General features: G+C 41.6%; 1 protein-coding gene across 18 annotated transcripts in view; it reads left to right on the top strand.

The window, feature by feature from the left end:
- Positions 1-25629, top strand: part of LOC134351841 (focal adhesion kinase 1) — a 522413-nt gene that overhangs the window by 396040 nt on the left and 100744 nt on the right. For all 18 annotated transcript variants that reach the window (XM_063058747.1, XM_063058688.1, XM_063058792.1 and 15 more), the window contains 2 exons: positions 6595-6684; positions 9847-10051. In XM_063058747.1, coding sequence (XP_062914817.1) covers positions 6595-6684; positions 9847-10051 — 295 coding nt within the window. The remainder of the gene's footprint in view (positions 1-6594; positions 6685-9846; positions 10052-25629) is intronic.

The raw sequence follows: 25629 nt of genomic DNA on the forward strand, positions 1-25629 counted from the left end.
ATCTTGTCCACAATTACCAACTCCTCCTGCTTCAGCTTCTTCCTCAAAGCAGCAGAATACGAGATAATCTGACCACGAATATAAGCTTTAAAAGTGTCCCAAAGAATGTTGACAGAAATTTCCTCTATATAGTTAATTGTAAAAAAAAGACCAATCTGTTCATTCATAAAGTTAACAAAGTCCGAGTCCTGAAGCAACAGCGAATTAAAACGCCATTGTCTATTATTTTGTATATTGGCCAGAATTTTAATGGAAAGCTTAAGTGGAGCATGATCCGAAATGGTTATAGAGTCATAATCACATTTAATCACTGAAGAAATAAGACGAGAATCAATAAAGAAATAATCAATTCTTGAATAGGAGTGATGAACATGTGAAAAAAAAGAAAAATCTTTTTCCTGAGGATGCAAAAAACGCCAAATGTCCGTCAACCCAGAATCAGAAAGGAATGAATTAATCAAAGTTGCAGATTTATTAGGTAAGGTCCGTAGAGGAGCCGAACGGTCCAAAGCTGGAGACAAACAGGTATTAAGATCTCCGCCCCAAATCAATGAAAATTCATTCAAATTCGGAAACTGATTAAATAATGATTTATAAAATTCCGGACAGTCCATATTAGGAGCATAAACATTAACCAAAACTACTTTTTTATTAAATAGTAAACCACTAACCAATAGAAATCTACCATTCGGATCAGAAATAATATCATGTTGTATAAAAGTAACTGAGGAGTCTATAAAAATAGAGACGCCTCGAATCTTAGCACTGGAGTTCGAATGAAACTGTTGTCCCTTCCAGAATTTAAAAAAACGTAGTCTGTCCCCCCTCCGCACATGGGTCTCTTGTAAAAATAAAATTTGTGCTTTAAGTCTCCGGAACACTTTAAAAACTTTTTTCCTTTTAATAGGATGATTAAGACCATTAGTATTCCAGGAGACAAAATTAATAATAGACTCCATAAACCCTAAAGTCAACCCGCAACAAGGAGGATTGACGATAGGCTCGACCCACGAACCCGGAAAGGGAACAGAACATACAAGAGATACTGGGAAGAAGAACGCAACCAATACTTCAATAATGTATATAGCCCAAGAAGAAAGAAACTAAAACGTGAAGCCCCTCCCACCACCCCTACACCCCATGACCCCAAGGCTAAATCTAACGCAGACCAGCCCGAAAGAAGCAAGCACTAAAACTACCCCCATGACTTCCGGTATACGCTCCCTAAAAAAAAGTGTAAATATAAAAAAGATCAGCTGATTATAAAACAGTAAAAGAATAATAAAAGATAACTCAATTAAAATAAACACATAACAGAATAAAAGCCAGAAAATATAAAAAAACGCAATAAACCCCAGACCCATGAGTAAACAAAACAACAAAAAAAATGAGATTATTAACATAAACTAGTTATAAAAACCTACAAAACAAAATAGATTTTTAAAAAATCTACAAAATTTAAGGCCACAAAGGAAATACGTAAAATGACGATGAGGAAGTAACCACCCAGAATCCCCTGGGAAAAAGAAAGAAATGACGCAGTTAAAAAGAAAGTTTAGCAACCATATTAAGTAATCAAAAATAAACTTTTCTGCCCAAATAGGGCAAAAAAAAATTAAGACCGACAAATTCACAGCCTCCGATCAACGGAGATAGTTAAAATATTACGATTAAGATGTTGAAGGTGAAAATTGATCCAGATAACTCTGGGCATCCAATGGAGATTCAAAAAAACGGAGGGCTCCATCCAGCGTACGAATCCTTAAACATGCAGGGTATAGCAGCGCTGGTTTTAAATCCATCTTGTAGAGTTCCGACGTCACAGATCTGTAACGAACCCGTTGATCCCGGATTGGTTTACTGAAATCCTCCACGAATCGGAACTTAAGATCCAAAAAATCAACGAAACCTTTAGATCGAACGAATCGAAACAGTTTCTCCTTGTCTTGAAAGTAATGAAAACGTAAAATGACATGTCTAGGTTTATCTGACCTAGGCGAGTATGATGGAACTCTGTGAACACGATCCAATAACGGTGGTTGGTCAGGAAATACAGTAGGAAATGCATCTTTTAAAAGTTGAGAAAAATACTTCATAGGGTTATCGGATTCAACAGCTTCACGCACCCCAATCATTCGAAGATTCTGCCGTCGCATTCTAGATTCTAAGTCAGAGTTTTTAAAGGTCAGAAAGTCGAGTTTCTTCTTCATTACATTAGTTGTTTCTTCGATTTTCTCCATCTTGAGCTCACTTTGTTGCGTGGATTTTTGAAGATCAGATATAGCCGACCGATGTTCCATAATAGATATCTGTATCTTCTCGATTGAATCGGCAACTTTCTGGAAACTAGTTGAAATTTCCGCACGAATCAGCTCCGTAACAGAGATTGAAATTTCCCTTTGAATTAGCTCCGATATAGCTTTCAAAGTCACCGGTGGTTCAGTCGGAGGGAAATCAGTACCTTTCGGTCTAACCGGAGGTTTGCCATCCTTCCCGTTTTTTCCATTCTTAGACATAGCAGACCTTAAACGCATCCAATTATCGGAGAGCCCAATTTATTTCAAAGTATTGTAAAAGTTGATGCCTTAATGGTTAATTAAAATATAGCTGATCATAAGAAGAAAAACTCAGAGGTAATGGAGCGAATCAAGACCGCGACTTCACTCCATGAGCGCTACCGAAGTCCCCCGGCCTTCTCATGGCTACTTCTGGCTCTCCTAATTTCATTCTTAAACTCCTTCCTGCTAGCCTTATAATCTTCTAGATTCCTGTCATTACCTAGTTTTTTGAACATTTCGTAAGCTCCTCTTTTCTTCTTGACTAGATTTAAGACAGCCTTTGTGCACCATGGATCTTGTACCCTACCATGCTTTCCATGTCTCATTGGAAAGTACCTCCTCAGAACCCCACGCAAATATCCCCTGAACATTTGCCACATTTCTTCCATACATTTCACTGAGAACATCTGTTTCCAATTTATGCTTCCAAGTTCCTGCCTGATAGCCTGATATTTCCCCTTACTCCAATTAAACGTTTCCCTAACTTGTCTATTCCTTTCCCTCTCCAATCCTATGACGAAGGAGATAGAATTGTGATCACTATCCCCAAAATGCTCTCCCGCTGAGAGACCTGACACCTGACCAGGTTCATTTCCCAATACCAGATCAAATACAGCCTCTCCTCTTGTAGGCTTATGTACATATTGTGTCAAGAAACCTTCCTGAACACACCTAACAAACTCCACCCCATCTAAACCCCTCACTCTAGGGAGATGCCAATCAATACTTGGGAAATGAAAATCTCCAACCACAACAACTCTGTTATTATTACTCCTTTCCAGAATCTGTCTCCCTATCTGCCCCTTGATGTCCCTGTTACTGTTGGGTGGTCTATAAAAAAACACCCAGTAGAGTTATTGAACCCTTCCTATTCCTAACTTCCACCATCAGAGACTCCGTAGATGACCCCTCCATGACTTCCTCCTTTTCTGCAGCCGTGACACTACCTCTGACCAACAGTGCCACACCGCCACCTCTTTTGCCTCCCTCCCTGTCCTTTCTGAAACATCTATAACCTGGCATTTGAAGTAGCCATTCCTGCCCCTGAGCCACCCAAGTCTCTGTATTGGCCACAATATCATAGCTCCAAGTGCTGATCCACACTCTAAGCTCATCCACTTTATTCATGATACTCCTCACTTTAAAATAGACACATTTCAAGCCATCGGACAGAGCGCATCCCTGCTCTATCACTTGCCTATCCTCCCTTTCACACTGTCTCCAAGCTTTCTCTATTTTTGAACCAACCCCCCCTTCCCTCCATCACTTCAGCTCGGTTCCCACCCTGCAACAATTCTAGTTTAAACTCTCCCCAATAGCCAGCAAGCCTTCCCGCCAGAATACTTGTTCCCCTTGGATTCAAGTGCAACCTCTCCTTTTTGTACAGGTCACGCCTGCCCCAGAAGAGGTCCCAATGATCCAGAAATCTGAATGCCTGCTCCCTGCTCCAATCCCTCAGCCACGCATTTATCCTCCACCTCATTCTATTCCTATACCTACTGTCACATGGCACTAATGTGACAGTGAGTATAGTCTCTAATGTCTCTCCCACTACCCAGGCATCCAACATACTCTTAAAAAAACACTTGTCCCTCACATCTCCTTTGAAATTATCCCCCTCACCTTAAATGCATGCCCTCTAGTTTTAGACATTTCAACCCTGAGAAAAAGAACATGAATTCCAAGGCAAGCAACAGGAATTCTGCAGATGCTGGAAATTCAAGCAACACACATAAAAGTTGCTGGTGAACGCAGCAGGCTAAGCAGCATCTCTAGGAAGAGGTGCAGTCGACGTTTCAGGCCGAGACCCTTCGTCAGGACTAACTGAAGGAAGAGTGAGTAAGGGATTTGAAAGTTGGAGGGGGAGGGGGAGATCCAAAATGATAGGAGAAGACAGGAGGGGGAAGGATGGAGCCAAGAGCTGGACAGGTGATAGGCAAAAGGGGATACGAGAGGATCATGGGACAGGAGGTCCGGGAAGAAAGACAAGTGGGGGGGACCCAGAGGATGGGCAAGGGGTATATTCAGAGGGACAGAGGGAGAAAAAGGAGAGTGAGAGAAAGAATGTGTGTATAAAAATAAGTAACAGATGGGGTACGAGGGAGAGGTGGGGCATTAGCGGAAGTTAGAGAAGTACTTCCGCTAATGCCCCACCTCCCCCTCGTACCCCATCTGTTACTTATTTTTATGCACACATTCTTTCCCTCACTCTCCTTTTTCTCCCTCTGTCCCTCTGAATATACCTCTTGCCCATCCTCTGGGTCACCCCCCCCCCCGTCTTTCTTCCCGGACCTCCTGTCCCATGATCCTCTCGTATCCCCTTTTGCCTATCACCTGTCCAGCTCTCGGCTCTATCCCTCCCCCTCCTGTCTTCTCCTATCATTTTGGATCTCCCCCTCCCCCTCCAGCTTTCAAATCCCTTACTCACTCTTCCTTCAGTTAGTCCTGACGAAGGGTCTCGGCCTGAAACGTCGACTGCACCTCTTCCTAGAGATGCTGCCTGGCCTGCTGCGTTCACCAGCAACTTTTATGAATTCCAAGGTCTCTCTGTTCTACAAATTTTCTACCAATTACGATGAAAGTCGCATTTTGATTGACTTTACCCAATGGAATACCGCCCATTTACCAAGCTGATAAAGATTCCCCCTGAAGTTTAGATGAGCTGCTTAAGTTATATGAGTGTGATGCCATACTTCCCACATGGCCGAATGAGTGCTCCTCTATAAAACTGAAGATATTTGGTACCATCTGGGATAAAGTGGCACATTTGTTTGACACCCCTTTCACCATATCCGAAAACTCCACCATTGTTACACCATGACCACAGTGCATCTATCCACAAAATACATTGCAGTAACTTGCCTAGCCTACTCCTGCAATATCTTCCAAATCTAAATCCATCACCTCTACTCTCAAGATGGACAAGGACAACAAGATGCACACTGTGCTGACTTGGAAATATATCGGTTTTCTTGTAAAAATGTAAGGCCTGAATCTTGGAACTCCCTTAAGAACACTATTATGAGACTGTCTTTTCCCAGAAGGACCACAGCAGTTCAAGTGGATGGCTCATCGCTATTTTCTCAAGAACAAATAAGAATGGACAATGCATTCCCTGAAAAAAAGAAAAAATTAAATTAAATTTTAAGCTTTCTTTTGTCAGTCATTCTAATTTCACCAGTATGAAGATGTTCTGAACACCTCAGTCACATGTTTCAGTAATAATGACATTGATTTGAAAACATAGTGCTGGAATTTTCCCAGTCTTTGGAGTAAATCATTGTGCAATGGCCTGGATCTGCTGCATGTTTTCAATTAAAATTATGTAAAAGATTGCTGAATTTAAAATGTGAGTTATGAATTCAGCAAAAAAAAGTCTTGCTGCAAGATAAGTGTCTTTCAACTGTCATTATTTTGTTTGTAAGATCCAGAATTTTGGGCATGTCAATGCCCATTGCCACATCGTTAATGAACTTCAACTGTAATGATCAATTGGTATTTGAAGCCTTACACAGTTATGTTTGTAACTCTGAAAGCACAGTTACTTCAATTTTTTTTTCATGAAGTCACATTCAGTCAATTGATCTGCCCTTTCTCTGTAAGAGCTGTGGCCAAGTGATCAATTAAATAATTGATTGGCCTGTTTCTTAGGCTTTAGCAATACCTTGAACAGAGTTTAATCAAGTAAGGTTGAGCCCTTCTTGGCCATATACCAATAATTGTTCTCTCTTGCATTGATTCAAGGAGAATTTCACAATCGTTCAATAAAAATGAGTTTAAGCAGAAATGGGAACATAACTCGTAGAGTGAGTGTGCTTCAATACATAGTAAAACAGCATGGTATCTGATATGTTAAAAGCATATTTTCCTGAAGCATGCCTTGTGAAAACTAAGTTATTTTTGTGAACACAGTTGTCTACCGATCATGTAGGTTTTTTTTGTGAGAGCCTACTTGTGATTCAGGTGAAAAGTGGTTAGGTTGCATTGAGAAGATGTAGACAGCACGATTTGTAAACTTTTACTCCTCTAATGGCAGCTTCAAAAGGGAAGCTACCCATCAAATGGATGGCTCCTGAATCGATCAACTTCCGTCGGTTTACCTCAGCAAGCGATGTTTGGATGTTTGGTAAGTTTACTTTCATGACATTCATATGTCTTTTGCTTCCTTATGAATAAATTAGAGTGATATACTGATATTTCGCATTGCTCTCTTTGGGTATATGTTCAAAAAAGCAAAGTTTGCAAGTTGGAAGCTCAATGTACCTTTGGATTGTCTTTAACTTCTTCATCCTCACATGGGATAGGAATGGTAAATATCTCAGAGGTTCTGATTGCTAGGGCTTGCTCAGCCATCTCTGAGGCCTTCTGTTCCCCTGAAATATATTTTTTAAATTTCTCTGACTTGCATAACACATTAAGAAATGGAAGCAGGACACCACTTAGTCATATATGCCTGCACAATACAGTGTGATAACAGCTGATCTTTGCACGAAATTCCCTAAAGAAATGTTGCTTTTAAATAACCATGAGTCATGTCAGGCTAACTGATTTCATTGTTATAACCCCCAGTAAGATGGAAGTTGCAGATATTACCCAATCATGATGGCCAGTCCTCACGGGTTTCCTATGGAATGCATGCGTTGTTGTTGATTGAAGTTCTGGTCCTCTGACTTTGAGCATTTTTGTCCACTTATAAATTCAAGCAGTCTGGTACAATCAAGTAGACAGGCCGAAACGTTCTCAGTCTCTTTCTTTTGCTCTCTCCAGTGAGCCCAGGTTTAAATCTTGTTAACTGTATTACATTCAAGTACACTTAATGTATGCTTGTTTATTCCTTTAAGAAATATTGGAGTCCACCTGGCAGCCACCTGACAAATCCCCTTCTCTCAATTCGTCCATCTCTGCCACATCTGCTGTCAGGATGAGGTTTTTCATTCTAGGAGATGTCCTCCTTTTTCAAAGAAAGGGGCTTCTCTTCCTTTACCATCAATGCTTCCCTCAACCACATCCCTTCTATTTCACACACGTGTGTTCTTACCTCACCCCACCAGCCTCCGCATCCGGCACAATAATTCTCCGAAACTTCTGCCACCTCCAACTGGATCCTACCACCAAACACATCTTTTCCTCCCCCCAACTTTCTGCTTTCCACAGGAATCTCTCCCTATGCAACTCTCTTGTCCATTTGTCCCTCTCCACTGGCACTTATCCTTGTAAGTGGAACAAGTGCTTCATCTGCCCCTACACCTCCTCCCTCACTACCATTCAGGGCCCCAAAGAGGCGAGGCTACACTTCACCTGTGAGTCTGTTGAGGCCATATACTGTGTTCAGTGCTCCCAGTGTGGCTTCTTGGATATCAGTGAGATCCAACTTAGATCGGGAGACTGCTTCTCCGAGCATCTACGCTCTGTCCACTAGAACAAGCAGGATCTCCCAGTGGCCACCCATTTTAATTCCACTTCCCATTCCAATTCCAATGTGTCCATCCATGGCCTCCTTCACTGTCAGGATAAGGCCACACTTATGTTGGAGGAACAGCACCTTATATTCCACTTGGGTAGCCTCCAACCTCATAGCATGAACATCAATTTCTCAAGCTTCCAGTAATGCCCCCCACTCCCACCACCTCCACCATTTCCCTTCCTGTTGTCCCTCCCTCATGTTAACTCCTTGCCCTGCCATTGCCTCCCCCCGGTGCTCCTCCCACCCTCCCCCCCTTCTTTCTTCCATGGCCTTCTGTCTCTTTCACCAATCAGCTTCCTAGCTTTTTGCTTCATCCATTCCCCTCCAAGTTTCACCTATCGCCTCTCTCCCCTTTCAATTCTACTCCTCAGCATCTTTTCTCTAGTCCTGCCGAAGGTTTTCATTCCGAAATTTCGACGGTACTTTTTTTTCCATAGATGCTGCCTGGTCTGCTGAGTTCCTCCAGCATTTTGTGTGTGTTGCTCAATATAGTTTAATGAACATTTGAGGTTTGCCTCGAAACAGGAATATTTAGATAGATGTTTGCTTGTAATTTCAATCACCAATCAGATGAAAGCAAGTTCAAAAGAATATATTATCAATATTTCCATTAAAAATGTGTGTAAGTCTGATCATAACAGACATTTTGGCTGTAAATGTCATCTGTAATTTGTTTCAGTACCATCGTTCATTTCAGCTCCACTGACTCTTCAGTTTGTTTTTCACTTCATTGTTACAGTGGCCATTCCTTGATTAGGTCATATACTGCACTTCCTCCATAACTAGGGTTTTAACAATCAGTGTTAATGCCAGATTAAACAATACTAGCATCCTAAATCATACACATCCACTGCTATAATTTTACACCTTTTACCACTGTGCTACCTTCCGATGCTAACTCCATATCTCTTGATTCCCTTATGTCTTGAAATATTTAAATTAATGAACTTCCATAGCCCTCTTGGGTATTGAATTACAAAGGTCCATCAACTTTTCTGTATGAAGAAATTTCCTCTCTGTCCTGAAATGGGGGACTGCTTTGTTGAGCCTGACGTAAAGTACGGGATTGTTTTGTTGAACACCTCTGCTCCATTTGCCAAAAGCGGAATTTCCTGGTGGCCAACCATTTGAATTCCTATCCCCATTTCAACATTTTGATCCATGGCTTCCTCGTTTGCCACAATGATGCCACTCTCAGAGTGGAGAAGCAACACCTCATATTTTGTCTAGGTAGCCTCCTACCTCTTCTCCTCGCCTGCCTATCACCTCCCCTTGATGCCCCTCCTTCCTCCCCATGATCCACTCTCCTGTCCTCTCCTCTCCTATCAGGCTCCATCTTTTTCAGCCCTTTACCTTTCCCATGCACATGGCTTCACCTTTCACCTTCTAGCTATCCTCCTTCCCCTCCCAGCCACTTTTTTATTCTGGCATCTTCCCCTTTCCTTTCCTGTCCTGGCAAAGGGTCTTGGCATAACATTGACTGATTATTCATTTCCATGGATGCTGCCTGACCTGAGGTCGTACAGCATTTTGTGTGTATTGCTCTGGATTTCCAGCATTTGCAGAATCTCTTATGTTTATGATTTGTGATTTAAGTCGCCCATTGATGCATTCAGCAAATGAAGACACACTGATTTTCAGGTCATATCAGATTTAATTTAGGTAATTCAGTAGTCCTTGCTAGTGAAATCAGTACATCTTTTTAGATTTAGTTAAGGTGATTTGTGCAATCCTCCAAGTATTGTTTTAGAAATTGAAGCTACATGGTTTAATATTTTTAAAATTATGGTATTCTATTTTTAATGTTTTAATTTTGTACTCCAGGTGTTTGTATGTGGGAAATTCTAATGTATGGAGTGAAGCCGTTTCAAGGAGTAAAAAATAATGATGTAATTGGTAGAATTGAAAATGGTGAGCGCTTGCCAATGCCTCCAAACTGTCCACCAACACTCTACAGCCTTATGACAAAATGTTGGGCATATGATCCTAGCAGAAGACCACGGTTCAATGAACTGAAACAGCAACTCAGGTAGGAGGAATTATTGTTGTTATACTTTAAAATGTGTATTCCAGTTCTGATTTGACTTTCTTTTTTTACCCGTAAGTAAACCTGGGGAGGCATGGTAGCGTAGCAGTTAGTGTAATGCTATAACAGCACCAGTGACCTGGGTTCAATCCCCACACTCATGTACGGAGTTTGCACCTTCACAACATGACCACATGAGTTTTCTCTCAGTGCTCCGGTTTCCTCCCACGTTCCAAAGACGTTCAGGTTAGTAGGTGTTATGTTTTGTAACTTCAAAACATTAAACTAATTAAAAAGAAAGCATGGAGAGTCTGAAAATGCAAGTCTCAGTTTGTCCTTTACGTTAAGTGTGTAGCGTGATAATGTATGTAATTCCTGGTTGTAGACGGGTCATATTCTGCATGGAGGTTGGTCACCGGTAGTGTGCCTCAGGGATCTGTTCTGGGACCCCTGCTCTTCATGATTTTTATAAATAACCTGGATGAAGGTGTGGAAGGATGGGTTAGTAAGTTTGCTGATGACGCAAAGGTTGCAGGTGTTGTGGATAGTGTGGAGGGCTGTCAGAGGTTACAGTGGGACATTGATAGGATGCAAACATGGGCTAAGAAGTGGCAAATGGAGTTCAACCCAGGTAAGTGTGAGGTGGTTCATTTTAGTAAGTTAATGATGGAGAATTTCACCTGGTCCCTCAACACCAACTCCATAGCCAAGAATGCCCAGCAGCGTCTGTACTTCCTGCGAAGGCTGAGAAAAGTCCATCCCCCCCCATCCTCACCACATTCTGCAGAGGATGAACCGAGAGCATCGTGAGCAGCTACAACACTGCCTGGTTCAGGAATTGCACCGTCTTGGATCACAAGACCCTGCAGCGGATAGTGAGGTCTGCTGAGAAGATCATCCGGGTCTGTCTTCCCACTATTACAGACATTTACACCACACGCTGCACCCGCAAAGCAAACAATATTATGAAGGACCCCATACACCCCTCACACAAACTCTTCTCCCTCCTGCCATCTGGCAAAAGGTACTGAAGCATTCGGGCTCTCACGACCAAACTGTGCAACAGTTTCTTCCCCCAAGCCATCAGACTCCTCAATACTCAGAGTCTAGACTGACATCTACATCATTTATTATTATATTGTAATTTGTCCTCTACTGTGCCTATTGTCTTGTTTATTAATTATTGTACTGCCCTGCACTGTTTTGTGCACTTTATGTAGTCCTGTGCAGGTCTGTAGTCTCGTGCAGTTTTTATGTTGTTTTACGTAGTCTAGTGTAGCCTTGTGCTGTCTCACATAGTCTCGTATAGTTTTGTGTTGTTTCATGTAGTACCAGGGTCCTGGAGGAACGTTGTTTCATTTTTACTGTGTACTGTACCAGCAGCTTATGGTGGAAATGACAATAAACTTGACTTGACTTGACTCGACTCTTGGCAGTGTGGAGGATCAGAGGGATCTTGGGGTCTAAGTCCATAGGACACTCAAGGCTGCTGCGCAGGTTGACTCATAGTCATGGTCATAGTCATAGTCATACTTTATTGATCCCGGGGGAAATTGATTTTGGTTACAGTTGCACCATAAATAATAAATAGTAATAAAACCATAAATAGTTAAATAGTAATATGTAAATTATGCCAGGAAATAAGTCCAGGACCAGCCTATTGTCTCAGGGTGTCTGACCCTCCAAGGGAGGAGTTGTAAAGTTTGATGGCCACAGGCAGGAATGACTTCCTATGACGCTCAGTGTTGCATCTCGGTGGAATGAGTCTCTGGCTAAATGTACTCCTGTGCCCAACCAGTACATTATGTAGTGGATGGGAGACATTGTCCAAGATGGCATGCAACTTGGACAGCATAAGAAAGCATACGGTGCATTGGGATTGAGTTTAGGAGCCGAGAGGTAATGTTGCAGCTAAATAGGACCCTGGTCAGACCCCACTTGGAGTATTGTGCTCAGTTCTGGTCGCCTCAGGAAGGATGTGGAAACCATAGAAAGGGTGCAGAGGAGATTTACAAGGATGTTGCCTGGATTGGGGAGCATGCCTTATGAGAATAGGTTGAGTGAACTCGGCCTTTTTTCCTTGGAGCGACGGGGGGGTGAGAGGTGACCTGATAGGGGTGTACAAGATGATGAGAGGCATTGATCGTGTGGATAGTCAAAGGCTTTTTCCCAGGGCTGAAATGGCCAGCACTAAGGTGCTTGGAAGTAGGTACAGAGGAGATATCAGGGGTAAGTTTTTTATGCAGAGAATGGTGAATGCGTGGAATGGGCTGCCAGTGACGGTGGTGGAGGTGGGTACGATAGGGTTTTGTAAGTGACTCCTGGACAGATATATGGAGCTCAGAAAAATAGAGAGCTATGAGTAACCCCTATATGTGGGCATGTGGCCAAGTGGTTAAGGCATTGGACTAGCAACCTGAAGGTCATGAGTTTGAGCCCCAGCCAAGGCAACGTGTTGTGTCCTTGAGCAAGGCACTTAATCACACATTGCTCTGCAACGACACTGGTGCCAAGCTGTATGGGTCCTAATGCCCTTCCCTAGAACATTGGTGTCGTGGAGGGGGGAGACTTGCAGCATGGGCAACTGCTGGTCTTCCATACAACCTTGCCCAGGCCTGCGCCCTGGAGAGTGAAGACTTTCCAGGTGCAAATCCGTGGTCTTGCAAGACTAATGGATGCCTTTGATGGGTAACCCTAGGTAATTTCTCAGGTAAGGACATGTTCGGCACAGCTTTGTTGGCTGGAAGGACCTGTTACCATGCTGCATCTCTAAACAATGATAATAAATGTCTAAGTGAGAGTTGCAGGTGTAATGAAAGATAGTTCCCATCTGCCTTTGCAAGTGAATACAGTACTTCTCGTAGCGGTAATTAAAGAGGAACAGGAATAGTTTCCTGGAGGTCTCTTGTATAATTTTCCCCCAGACTACATAAATAAATGATGGACTTGCTATTTATCATTATACTGGTGTCTGTGTGAAAATTCTCTTCAACTGAAGTACATAATTAACTGCAACATTCAAAAATAAGAATGGGAATGTAGGAAATTTCCGTTAGCTCAGACTACATCTGTGCAGAAGTTGACAGAATTAGAAAACATGTTTAATTACTTTGAAGAGTAATAAGTGAAGAAGGAATACATTGTGTGTGCTTTGCAAAAGGCTAGGATGCAGTTACAGCAAATAATTGGGAAAGTGAATAATGTTAGCATTGTTGCTACAGGAAATGAATTTAAAAGCTGGGAGTTTTTGCTTTACTGATATGGAAGTTAAGGGTTGTGTCCCAGAGGATTGCTAAAATTTTTAGATGGGAGACTGGGCACTCCTTATACAGAAAGGCATAAACATGAGAAAGTCTGCAGATGCTGGAAACTAAAAAAAAAAGCACACATGAATCTGGAGGAACTCAGCAGGTCAGACAGCATCCTTGGAAATTAATAAACAGTCGATGTTTCAGGCCCCTCTTCAAGACTGGAAAGGAAGGGGGAAGATGTCGGAATAAAAAGATGGCAGGAGGGGAAGGAGGAGAGCTCAAAGGTGATAGGTGAAGCTAGTTGGGTGGGAAAGATAACGGGCTGAAGAAGAAGGGATCTGATAGGAGGGAACCAGAGGGGAAAGGGAAAGAGGAGGGTACCCAGGCAGAGGTGATAGAAGGTGATTGGCACAAGAAGAGGCTATGGACCAACATGTTGGAATGGGAATCGGAATTAAAACGTTTGGCCACTGGGAAGATCCGCTTTTGGCGGATGAAGCGGAGGTGTTCAGTGAAGTGGTCCCCTGATTCACGGTGGGCCTCACCAAAGTAGAGGAGGTGGCATCAGAAGCAGCAGACACAACAGATGACCCCAGCAGATTTGCAGTCCTGAAAGAACTGTTTGGAGCCCTGCATGAATGTGAAGGAGGAGGTGAATGGACAGGTGTAGTGCTTGCAACAATAACTGCTGGGAGGGATATTACTGGGGAGGGACAAATGGACTAGGGAACCACAGAGTTGAGCAATCACTGCGGAAAGTGGGGTAGGGGAGGTAAAGCTATGTTTAGTGGTAGGATCCTTTTGGAGATGGCGGAAGTTGTGGTGGATGATGTGTTGGATGCAGAGGATCATGGGGTGGTAGATAAGGACGGGAGGAACTCTATCACTGTTCAGGCAACGGGAGGATGTGGTGAGCTTGGATGTTCAGGAAATGGAGGAGATTCGGGTGAGGGCAGCAACAATGATGGAGGAAGGAAAACCTCTGTTCTTTGAAGAAGAGGAACATTTCTGATGTTCTCAAATGGAAAACTGCATCCCGGGAATAAATGCAACAGAGACAAAAGAACTAAGAAAAGGGAATAGTTTTACAGGGGACAGAGTCACGATAAGAGTAAGAGTTCGGCACGGACTAGAAGGGCTGAGATGGCTTGTTTCCGTGCTGTAATTGTTATATGGTTATAACTGGAAATCAGTAGGTTTAGACAGGTATATGGAGGAATTTAAGGTGGGGGCTTATATGGGAGGCAGGGTTTGAGGGTTGGCTCAACATTGTGGGCCGAAGGGCCTGTACTGTGCTGTACTATTCTACCTATGTATATAGTGAAGAGTTGTCAAGTCAATTTCATGTTTATTGTTATCCGATTGTACAACTAAATGAAACAATGGTGCTCCATTACTATAAATAAGTTAATAAAATCTAATTCAAAATTAATCTAGTGCAGGTAAACAGTAAACAGTTCTCTGTTCGAGTGATAAGACCTCAGTAGTTTCTGGGTATTCATTAGTCTCACAGCCTGAGAGAGGAAGCTCTTACCCAGTCTGACAGTCCTAGTCCTGATGCTTCTGTACCTCCTTCCTGATGGTAGTGGGTCAAAGAGATTGTGGGATAAGTAGTAGGCATCCTCAACAATGCTTTGGCCCCATCAAATATAAATATTACAAATGGGGGGAGGGAGATCCCAGTAATCCTCATGCAGTTTTTATAATCCTCTATAGGGCCTTGTAGTCTAATTCCTTACAGGTTCCGTACCACACAATCATGCACCCAGACAGGACAACTTTCTACAGGAACACCATCGTCAGGACACTCAATGGATTGGTAGAGAGGTCCCCATGATAAAGGATCCACCAGGTGACATAAATTCTGGCCATAGGAATGGAGCAGGGAACAGACTAGATCAGGCACTATCTGTATAAGATTGAGGGATGGCAACTGACTTGTTCTTTTCCTCATGTAGCATGACTTTTAAAAAAGGACGGAGAGAGAAACCGGGGAATTATAGACCGGTTAGCCTAGCGTTGGTGGTGGGGAAACTGCTGGAGTCAGTTATCAAAGATGTGATAACAGCACATTTGGAAAGCAGTGAAATGATCGGACAAAGTCAGCATGGATTTGTGAAAGGAAAATCATGTCTGACAAATCTCATAGAATTTTTTGAGGATGTAACTAGTAGAGTGGATAGGGGAGAACCAGTGGATGTGGTATATTTGGATTTTAAAAAGGCTTTTGACAAGGTCCCACACAGGAGATTAGTGTGCAAACTTAAAGCACATGGTATTGGGGGTAAGGTATTGATGTGGATAGAGAATTGGTTAGCAGACAGGAAGCAAAGAGTGGGAATACACGGGACCTTTTCAGAATGGCAGGCAGTGACGAGTGGGGTACCGCAAGGCTCAGTGCTGGGACCCCAGTTGTTTACAATATATGTTAATGACTTGGATGAGGGAATTAAATGCAGCATCTCCAAGTTTGCGGATAACACTAAGCTGGGCGGCAATGTTAGCTGTGAGGAGGATGCTAAGAGGATGCAGGGTGACTTGGATAGGTTGGGTGAGTGGGCAAAATCATGGCAGATGCAACTTAATGTGGATAAATGTGAAGTTATCCACTTTGGTGGCAAAAACAGGAAAACAGATTATTATCTGAATGGTGGCCGATTAGGAAAAGGGGAGGTGCAACGAGACCTGGGTGTCATTATACACCAGTCATTGAAAGTGGGCATGCAGGTACAGCAGGCGGTGAAAAAGGCGAATGGTATGCTGGCATTTATAGCGAGAGGATTCGAGTACAGGAGCAGGGAGGTACTACTGCAGTTGTACAAGGCCTTGGTGAGACCACACCTGGAGTATTGTGTGCAGTTTTGGTCCCCTAATCTGAGGAAAGACATCCTTGCCATAGAGGGTGTACAAAGAAGGTTCACCAGATTGATTCCTGGGATGGCAGGACTTTCATATGAAGAAAGACTGGATGAACTAGGCTTGTACTCATTGGAATTTAGAAGATTGAGGGGGGATCTGATTGAAACGTATAAAATCCTAAAGGGATTGGACAGGCTAGATGCAGGAAGATTGTTCCCGCTGTTGGGGAAGTCCAGAACGAGGGGTCACAGTTTGAGGATAAAGGGGAAGCCTTTTAGGACCGAGATGAGGAAAAACTTCTTCACACAGAGAATGGTGAATCTGTGGAATTCTCTGCCACAGGAAACAGTTGAGGCCAGTCCATTGGCTATATTTAAGAGGGAGTTAGATATGGCCCTTGTGGCTACGGGGATCGGGGGTATGGAGGGAAGGCTGGTGCAGGGTTCTGAGTTGGATGATCAGCCATGATCATAATAAATGGCGGTGCAGGCTCGAAGGGCCGAATGGCCTACTCCTGCACCTATTTTCTATGTTTTTATGTTTCTATGTTTCTATGACAAAGGAGGATATTCTTAGTTCACTATTAATGTTTATCTCCTGGAAAGCTGTTTTTTTAGTTCTCCGATTAAACCAGGGAGGTTTTTTTTCTCATTGATAAAATTACTAATTATGATTGAGTACATGAGTAGACCGGTTTATGATTTTACTTTGCTCAGTCATTTAAATTTATCCTCTTTGATATTTCAAGTAAGAGAGTGTTTCAAAGGTTAGTTTTGTTTTGTCACAGTCACACTGGAATTCACTGTTAATTTGATAAGAGTCATTCTGGAAGTGGACAACAGGAATTCTGCAGATGCTGGAAATTCAAGCAACACACATCAAAGTTGCTGGTGAACACAGCAGGCCAGGCAGCATCTCTAGGAAGAGGTACAGTCGACGTTTCAGGCCGAGACCCTTCGTCAGGACTAATTGAAGGAAGAGTTAGTAAGAGGGAAGAATTTACAGATGGGGAGCAGTGAGAGATGGTTTCACTGAACTCCCGTCAAAGAGAGGATCTAAACTTCTTCGGTGTAGGCATCACCGGAAGAGGCTTCGCAGTAGTGAATTTAAAAACGCAAACAACAGGAATTCTGCAGATGCTGGAAATTCAAGCAACACACATCAAAGTTGCTGGTGAACGCAGCAGGCCAGGCAGCATCTCTAGGAAGAGGTACAGTCGACGTTTCAGGCCAAGACCCTTCGTCAGGACTAACTGAAGGAAGAGTTAGTAAGAGCTCTTACTAACTCTTCCTTCAGTTAGTCCTGACGAAGGGTCTTGGCCTGAAACGTCGACTGTACCTCTTCCTAGAGATGCTGCCTGGCCTGCTGCGTTCACCAGCAACTTTGATGTGTGTTGCTATTCTGGAAGTGGGCTAGTTTAGACAAACAGACAAATTTAGACAAACAGATAAATTCCATTATGGATTCCTGCAAGGATGAGTTTTCTGGAAAGTGACAGCATAGTCAAGGATTTTGTAAAATAAAAAGGGTTAGAAATTATTTGCAAAGAAAGATTAAAGGTAATTTTTTTATTAAAAAGAGCCAATTGCAGATTTTCTGGACAATATACAAGGGATAATTAAAATTAGCATGGATGCAGGTATTGAAAGGTGGCCAGTAGTTAGTAAAAAGAGTGTCAAATCTGCACATACAGAGATCTTGGAGGGCATAAGAGAAAGGAGAGTAGCTACTCTCCTTTAGCTAAAGAAAGAATTTGGCCAGGAAAGGGCTAGGTGGAGAGTTGAGTGAAGATCCATAAGAGCTTTTCTCAGTGGGTTAGTGATGAAAAATAAGTGGTATTAAATGACTAGATTTAATACTACAAAATAAAAGCTGCAGAGGGTTGTAGACTCAGCCAGTTCTGTCATGGTCACTAGCCTTCTCACCATCAGGACATCTTCAAAAGGCAGTGCCACAAGAAGGCACCATCCATGATTAAAGACTGTCACCATCCAAGCCATCCCCTCATCTCATTTCCGCCATCAGAGAGGAAGTACAGGAGCCTGAAAAAGCACACTCAATGGTTCAAGAACAGCTTCTTCCCCTCTGCAATTAGATTTCTGAACCGTCTATGAACACTACGTCACTACTTTGGTTTTTGTCAATATTTATTTGTTGTCTTTACATTTCTTACTTAAACCTGTAGAATTTTTTTTATGTATTGTACTGTACTGCTGCTGCAAAACAAAAAAAATTAATGACATGTGTCAATGATAAATAAACCAGATTCTCATTCTGAGAATTGGTTGAATATCTTGGCCTTCATGACAGAGATTGCCATGAGTTCCATTTTCTTGTTGGAGTTGAGGGTGGAGATTTATATATGGTAGATTGGTTGAAGAAAATAGCTTACAGAAGAAGAAAGAAGCCAGGGATTATTCCAGCATAATCTTAGAACAATGAATGTTTTTGGCTTGTCAGAGGGAGGTTTGAAAACAAAAATGTCGAAGTGACTGTAAAGCACTTAGCTGATGATGTGGAAATCAGTAATGAGGAATGAGGCATCTGCTCAGACCTCTGCTGTCAGAGTTTTAATTCAATTTTAAAGGAAATGTTGATACAGGTGTCCCCTGCTTTTCAAACGTTCATTTTATGAAACCTCGCTGTTACGAAAGACCTACATTAGTTAGCTGTATTCGCTAACAGAAGGTGTTTTCACTGTTATGAAAAAAGGCAGCGCGTGCCCCGAGCAGCCAAGCTCCTCCCCCGGAACTGCATTCTAGCCGGCATTGCTTAAACACGTGCCTGTGAGCAGCCGTTAGCAAGATGAGTTCTAAGGTATCAGAAAAGCCTGAAAGAGCTCGTAAGGGTGTTACACTTAGCGTAAAACTAGACATAATTAAGCGTTTCAAGATAGAAGAAGATGACCTGCCTGCCCTGATGGAAACAGATGGCGATGAGATGACACCCCAGTGGTCCCAACCTCCGGGCCACGGACCGATACATTGCCACGGAGAATGCAGCGGTAGCCGGGACTCACCCAGCACATCTTTAAGAAAAGAGCTGAAATAAACAAGCTAATTAATTAGGTGCCGCCCAGCACGTAAATGTCGGCCCAGATCAGTGGCGAAAAGGGGGAGGGGGGGAAAAACCCAGAGGATGGGCAAGGGGTATAGTCAGAGGGACAGAGGGAGAAAAAGGAGAGAGAGAGAAAGAATGTGTGTATATAAATAAATAACGGATGGGGTACAAGGGGGAGGTGGGGCATTAGCGGGAGCTAGAGAAGTCAGTGTTCATGCCATCAGGTTGGAGGCTACCCAGACGGAATATAAGGTGTTGTTCCTCCAACCTGAGTGTGGCTTCAACTTTACAGTAGAGGAGGCCGTGGATAGACATATCAGAATGGAAATGGGATGTGGAACTAAAATGTGTGGCCCACTGGGAGATCCTGCTTTCTCTGGCGGACAGAGCATAGGTGTTCAGCAAAACGATCTCCCAGTCTGCGTTGGGTCTGGCCAATATATAGAAGGCCACATCGGGAACACCGGACGCAGTATATCACTCCAGCCAACTCACAAGTGAAGTGTCGCCTCACCTGGAAGGTCTGTCTGGGGCCCTGAATGGTGGTAAGGGAGGAAGTGAGCAATAAAGAGATCCAGAGCAGGCAGAAGACCAGAGTGGGGTGTCCATGAAGAGGAGGAGGGTTGAAGACGGGAGAAGGGGTCATCGGTGGGGGTGGAAGAGTCCTGTAGCAATAAAGAGATCCAGAGCAGGCAGAATAGCAATCTCCTATCATTTTGGATCTCCCCCTCCCCCTCCCACTTTCAAATCTCTTACTAGCTCTTCCTTCAGTTAGTCCTGACGAAGCGTCTTGGCCCAAATCGTCGACTGCACCTCTTCCTAGAGATGCTGCGTTCACCAGCAACTTGGATGTGTGTTGCATCTATCTAAATATCCCTGTTTTGAGGCAAACCACAAATGTTCACTGAACTTTGTTGAGGAACACACACAAAATGCTGGAGGAAGGAACTCAGCAGGCCACGCAGCATCTATGGGAAGAATCAACGATTCGAGCCAAAACTCTTGATTACGTCTGGAAAGGATGGGGAAAAAACTCAGTATTCGAAGCTGCAAGGAGGGGAAGGAGAACAATCTAGAAGGTGATAGGTGATGTCAGGTGAGTGGGAGAGAGGGGATTGAATTGAGAAGCTGGGAGGTGATAGGTGGAAAAGGTAAAAGGCTAACAAAGGTGGAATCTGATAGGAGAGGAAAGTGGACCATAGGAGAAAGGGAGAGAGGAGGAGCACCAGGGGTAGGTGATAGGCGGATGAGGAGAAGATAAGAGGGAAACCAGAGTGGGGAACGGGGGATGGGGAAAAAATTACGAGGAAGATAGAGAGATCAATGGTCATGCCGTCAGGCTGGAGTCTACCCAGGTGGAATATGAGGTATTGCTCCTTCAACCTGAGTGGCTTCATATGGCAATAGAGGAGACCATGGACCAACGTGTTGAAATTGCAATGGGGATTGGATATAAATGGTTGGCTACTGGAAAATCCTGCTTATTGACCATCTGCAGAATCTCTTCTGTTTAATGCATAGTGGTTGTGTCTGCATTTTGTTTATAACCATTTCTTCAGGTGAATCCTGATGTGCAATAAATTATTCATTTTGATGTTATTGTCTCTCTGCCAGGCACTCCACCATGCATATATATTAAAGAAAGAATGCTAATGAAAGGAATTTAGTTTGTATTTCAGACTGCACAAGTGGTGGCTTATTATTTGGCCAACTAGCATTTTCTGTGTGTCATTGCTTCTGAAATGTTACTCATAGAACAATCATGTTTGTGGATTTGAGTATGATATATTCACTTCTTCATAGCAGCAGTTAACAGTCATCCTGATCACCGGGGAGTTAGCTACTATGAATTAACAAACCATGAAGTAGCAGGACAGCATATTGTTATGTAATGCACTATGGTTTGTGGTCAAAATTTGAACATGTATATGATTTCCAAATTCCTTATCGTGACATACAGTATTGAAGCCAATGTATCACTCTATGTAATTCTATTGAAAACATAATAGGAAACATTAGCATGTGGAAGGCAAAAAAAATGCAGAAATAGGAAATTCATTAGTTTAAATTAATTTCTTAATTAAATTAATCATTAATCAAAGTACTGTACTTCTAGGAGCAAAATCCAAACTGGCTTTGTTTAAATAATTGTTAAATTCCACTGTGCATGCATTGGCATAGTACAGTCAGTTATCTGACAAGTAAATGAGTTTCATAGACATTTAACTTCACGTCAGGGCATGCAAAGAACTGCTCCCAGTTTGCGTCATGTATATCCATCTGCAAACGATTTAGCAGTAGCTTCATATCAATAAAATATGATTTACCTGTTGCCCATAGCATATATTTTTGTTAAGGAAGCTAGTCATATCACAGGTATTAAGCATGAAATGATACGGTAGTAGCTTATTTCCATGATCTTGTACGTACTGAATTTGCATCTCATTCACTTTACCGTTCGTTTTTTTTCTCTTAAGTTGTAACTGCTGTAACAATTCCTGGGTATTAGTCTTGGAAAGTGGAAAGTCAGTAGAAAGCAAAAATAGTCAATGGGTTCTCAGTCTTCCATAAAAGGCCATCAAGAATAAAGTCTTAACATATTACCTCTGTGAAGGATGACAAAGAATATGTTTCAGTTCAGTCACTATTTAAGCCAGGTTATTCTGCAACTTATTGGAACTTAGAAAAGAATGTGTTCCAATTAGATAGGCTGATTTCAAAAAAGGGTGCTAATTTTAAAAATTTTGGTTAATTTGTTATCCCCTTCACTTAGATTTGATTCTCAGTGGATTACTGAAAGAGAAGCTTGAAACTGTTTCATTGATGTCTCTGGTATTAAAATACCAGCAAGTATGTTAAACCATTCAAATCCCACAGTTAATTTTCTTTCACAATTGATTTTGACTTTGTTCTATCAAAAGTATTGAATGCCCTAAAAATGTTTAAAAAAGCAAAAATTTTGGAACAGCAAGGGGAAAGCTTTCACTTGCTTACAAAAACACTATTACTAATGGTATGAAATGGACATTTGATGAGAGGTCTGATCATCTAGCAAACACTCCAGTTTTTATTGAAAGTTAGTTTTCACTTTCTCAGAGTTTGAGTTGTAATGATTCTTCAGTTTCAAAATTGTGTGAGAGTAAATGCTGGTCTCCAATTTCCTTTTCTCCATGCTCCACCCTTCTGAAGAAATGCCTCCTGTACTACCTCTTACCTTACTGAAATCATTAAATACCTCTTCTGATGCATCTTCACTACATACTTGCTGATATTGTTATATCAAGTAAACATATGAGAGGACATTGTTTCTTCTGTCGATCCAAAGCATCCTAGCTGTGACGCAAAATGTTGCACACCAAGCTTCTGTTTGTTACTATTTTGTCTGTGAGTACTTTTTGAAAACTTGCATTCTCTCCAAAGTTAAATTTTGTTTTACAAATGACTTGTACTAATTCAAAATTGTGATTTCTCTGTAATCTAGATAAAGAGCTAATTAAATTAAAAAGTTTGGAAAGATTTTTACAAGGAGCAGAAAAGCTGGCAGAGGCCAGTGGGCATCTTGGCTCGTTTCTGTGCTGTAGGCTCCTTATAATTAGTAGAATTTTGCAATTGCTTTCACATTGACAGAGGGAAAAATATTAAGCACAAACACTTTGAAAACCCAGTTACTTAGGAATTCCTTGTATTTTACAGTGTAAAAGTGCATTAATATTCCTTACAGTAGCTCATCTTCCTTGAAACTGAAAACTTGCATACCTTTAAATCATTTTTTTGCTTAAATGACTCATTCTGCCAGGACTCATGCTACCACATCCTGTTTCATCATAATGGATTTGGTAGTTAATAAGACATGTTACTATCTTTCTACTGCTTCCCAGGTTTTCTTTGCCCTCAGCATTAATTGTGCAGCGGTACAAAAGGCTTTCTCACAAATATGTTTCAAGTGAGAGAATTAATTCCCTAATTATATGTATTCCAAAGCAGTTTAATTCAGACCATTGTTTACCCACATTAGTTTGCAGCTTTAGAGAAAAATTGTGACTCATTTTCAGAAATGCTAACGATAAAGTGGAAACGTAAATTTAAACAGCTTTTTGATAACTCTGAAGTACAGCTCACCAACTATCAGTAAGTATATTTTATTGCCTTTTGTTCTAACATTCTAAAGTCTTTAATGTGATTTACTGTGCTTGTGGCATTATGTTTCAGAATTAATGACAGTGTTCTTTTATTTTGGGACACCGAGTAAACAAATGCATGTTTCAAATGGGTGTGTTCAGCGCCATTTCTAAGTTGCGAGAAATATTTTACTGTTCAGCTTCATAAAGATTATATATTTCTTATTGGAGCAGTGCTAATGATTCAGGTTTAGGCATGTAATTACGGTGATCCAGCAACTACATCAGCCATTTCAGTGACCACATTATCATATTTATTGTGCTCTCTCAATCTATGTTGTTCAGGAGAAGGGTATTTCAGAGAGGAAAAAGTCACAAAGTAATGATACATTGTACTGAAATTAGAAACTGTGTTGAACTTTATAATTTCAATACTATATGAATTTGATGTTGTGTAATGACAGGTTTACATGGAGGAAATAAAGGAGAGCTATTGCTCAGTATAAGGGTCATCTGTGTAAATATTTGGGTATACTGTACAGGAGAGTTGTGAGGACAAACTTATTTACTTAGAATAGGACCTGAAATACTCACCTTTCAAATGCAGTGAGACCTCACAATAGTGTATGGTTAGCACAACGTCATTACAGCTCCAAGCATCTGAGTTTGGTGTTCATTTCCAGTGCTGTCTGGAAGAAGTTTGTACATCTTTCCTGTGAATGTGTGGGTTTCCTACTGGTCAGTAGGTTAATTGGTCATTGTAAATTATCCTGTGATTAGGCTAGGGTTAAATACGTGGGTTGCTGGGTGGTATAGTTCTTTGGGTCAGAAAGGCCTGTTTCACACTGTATCTCCAAATAAAAATAAAAACAAAAAGAATCAGTTAGTACCTGAGAGGGAAATATCCACGGGGAGAAGAGCAGGACAATGGAATTGATGGGGGTGCTTTAATTGATGGACTAAATGGGTTAAAAAAGACTATTGCCAGTTGCATGTACAGCAATTGCATGAAAGTGAAGGGAAGAGATTTGCTCAAAATGAGTGTCAGGCAATATTTTCACCAAGGTTGGGTTCTCAAACTGAGAACATCTGGACATAGTTTTTTGATGAACAAATATAATTTATTTGCTATTAGTGTTCACTTCTGTGCTAGCATCATTCACAATTCCAGCTGTGGAAAACTTACTGGCACCCATTTGGGCCTTTTGTAATGCTTCTGAATTACAAATTATAGTCACTTTCTTGATGGATTTGGTATCTTTGTTTTGAACCATGATACACAATTGAAATATTATTATTTTACTGGAAATCATCGAATATTTTTGTGAAATTATTTTCAAAATGAAAAAGGAAACAAATATAAATAAAAACAAATTTCACTAATGCTTTCCTCACTTCAGAATAATTAGACTAAAAGAAAATGGCAATGATGACCATGTGAATCTAACATAAAAGTAGATGAAAATTTGAAATAAGATGTAAATGGTCACCTGTTGTTGATCTAAAATAGTTTTTCTGCAATTGCTGCCTGGCCTATTAACTTTTTCCAAGGTTTTTTATTTTAATTTGGTTAACTTGTTTGCCTACAAAGACTTGAACCTGCTCTACTATTGAACAACATTATGACTGATCTTGTGCCTCAGTATACCTTGCACATGATTTGGTATTGGGAAATGAACCTGGTCAGGTGTCAAATCTCTCAGTGGGAGAGCATTTTGGGGATAGTGATCATAATTCTATCTCCTTTACAATAGCATTGGAGAGAGATAGGAACAGACAAGTTAGAAAAGCATTTAATTGGAATAAGAGGAATTATGAGCCTATCAGGCAGGAACTTGGAAGCTTAAATTGGGAACAGATGTTCTCAGGGAAAGGTGCAGAAGGAATGTGGCAAATGTTCAGGGGATATTCGTGTGGAGTTCTACATAGGTACATTCCAATGAGACAGGGAAGTTATGGTTGGGTACAGGAACCGTGGTGTACAAAGACTGTAGTAAATCTAGTCAAGAAGAAAAGAAAAGCTTACGAAAGGTTCAGAGAGCTAGGTAATGTTAGAGATCTAGAAGATTATAAGGCTAACAGGATTAGGAAGGAAATTAAGAGAGCCAGAAGGGGCCATGAGAAGGCCTTGGCGGGCAGGATTAAGAAAAACCCCAGGGCATTCCACAAGAACATGAAGAGCAAGAGGGTAAGACATGAAAGAATAAGACCTATCATGTGTGAAAATGGGAAGTGTGTATGGAACCGGAAGAAATAGCAGAGGTACCTAATGAATACTTTACTTCAGTACTCA

Source organism: Mobula hypostoma, chromosome 1 (assembly GCF_963921235.1).
Source record: "Mobula hypostoma chromosome 1, sMobHyp1.1, whole genome shotgun sequence".
Classification (NCBI taxonomy): domain Eukaryota; kingdom Metazoa; phylum Chordata; class Chondrichthyes; order Myliobatiformes; family Myliobatidae; genus Mobula; species Mobula hypostoma.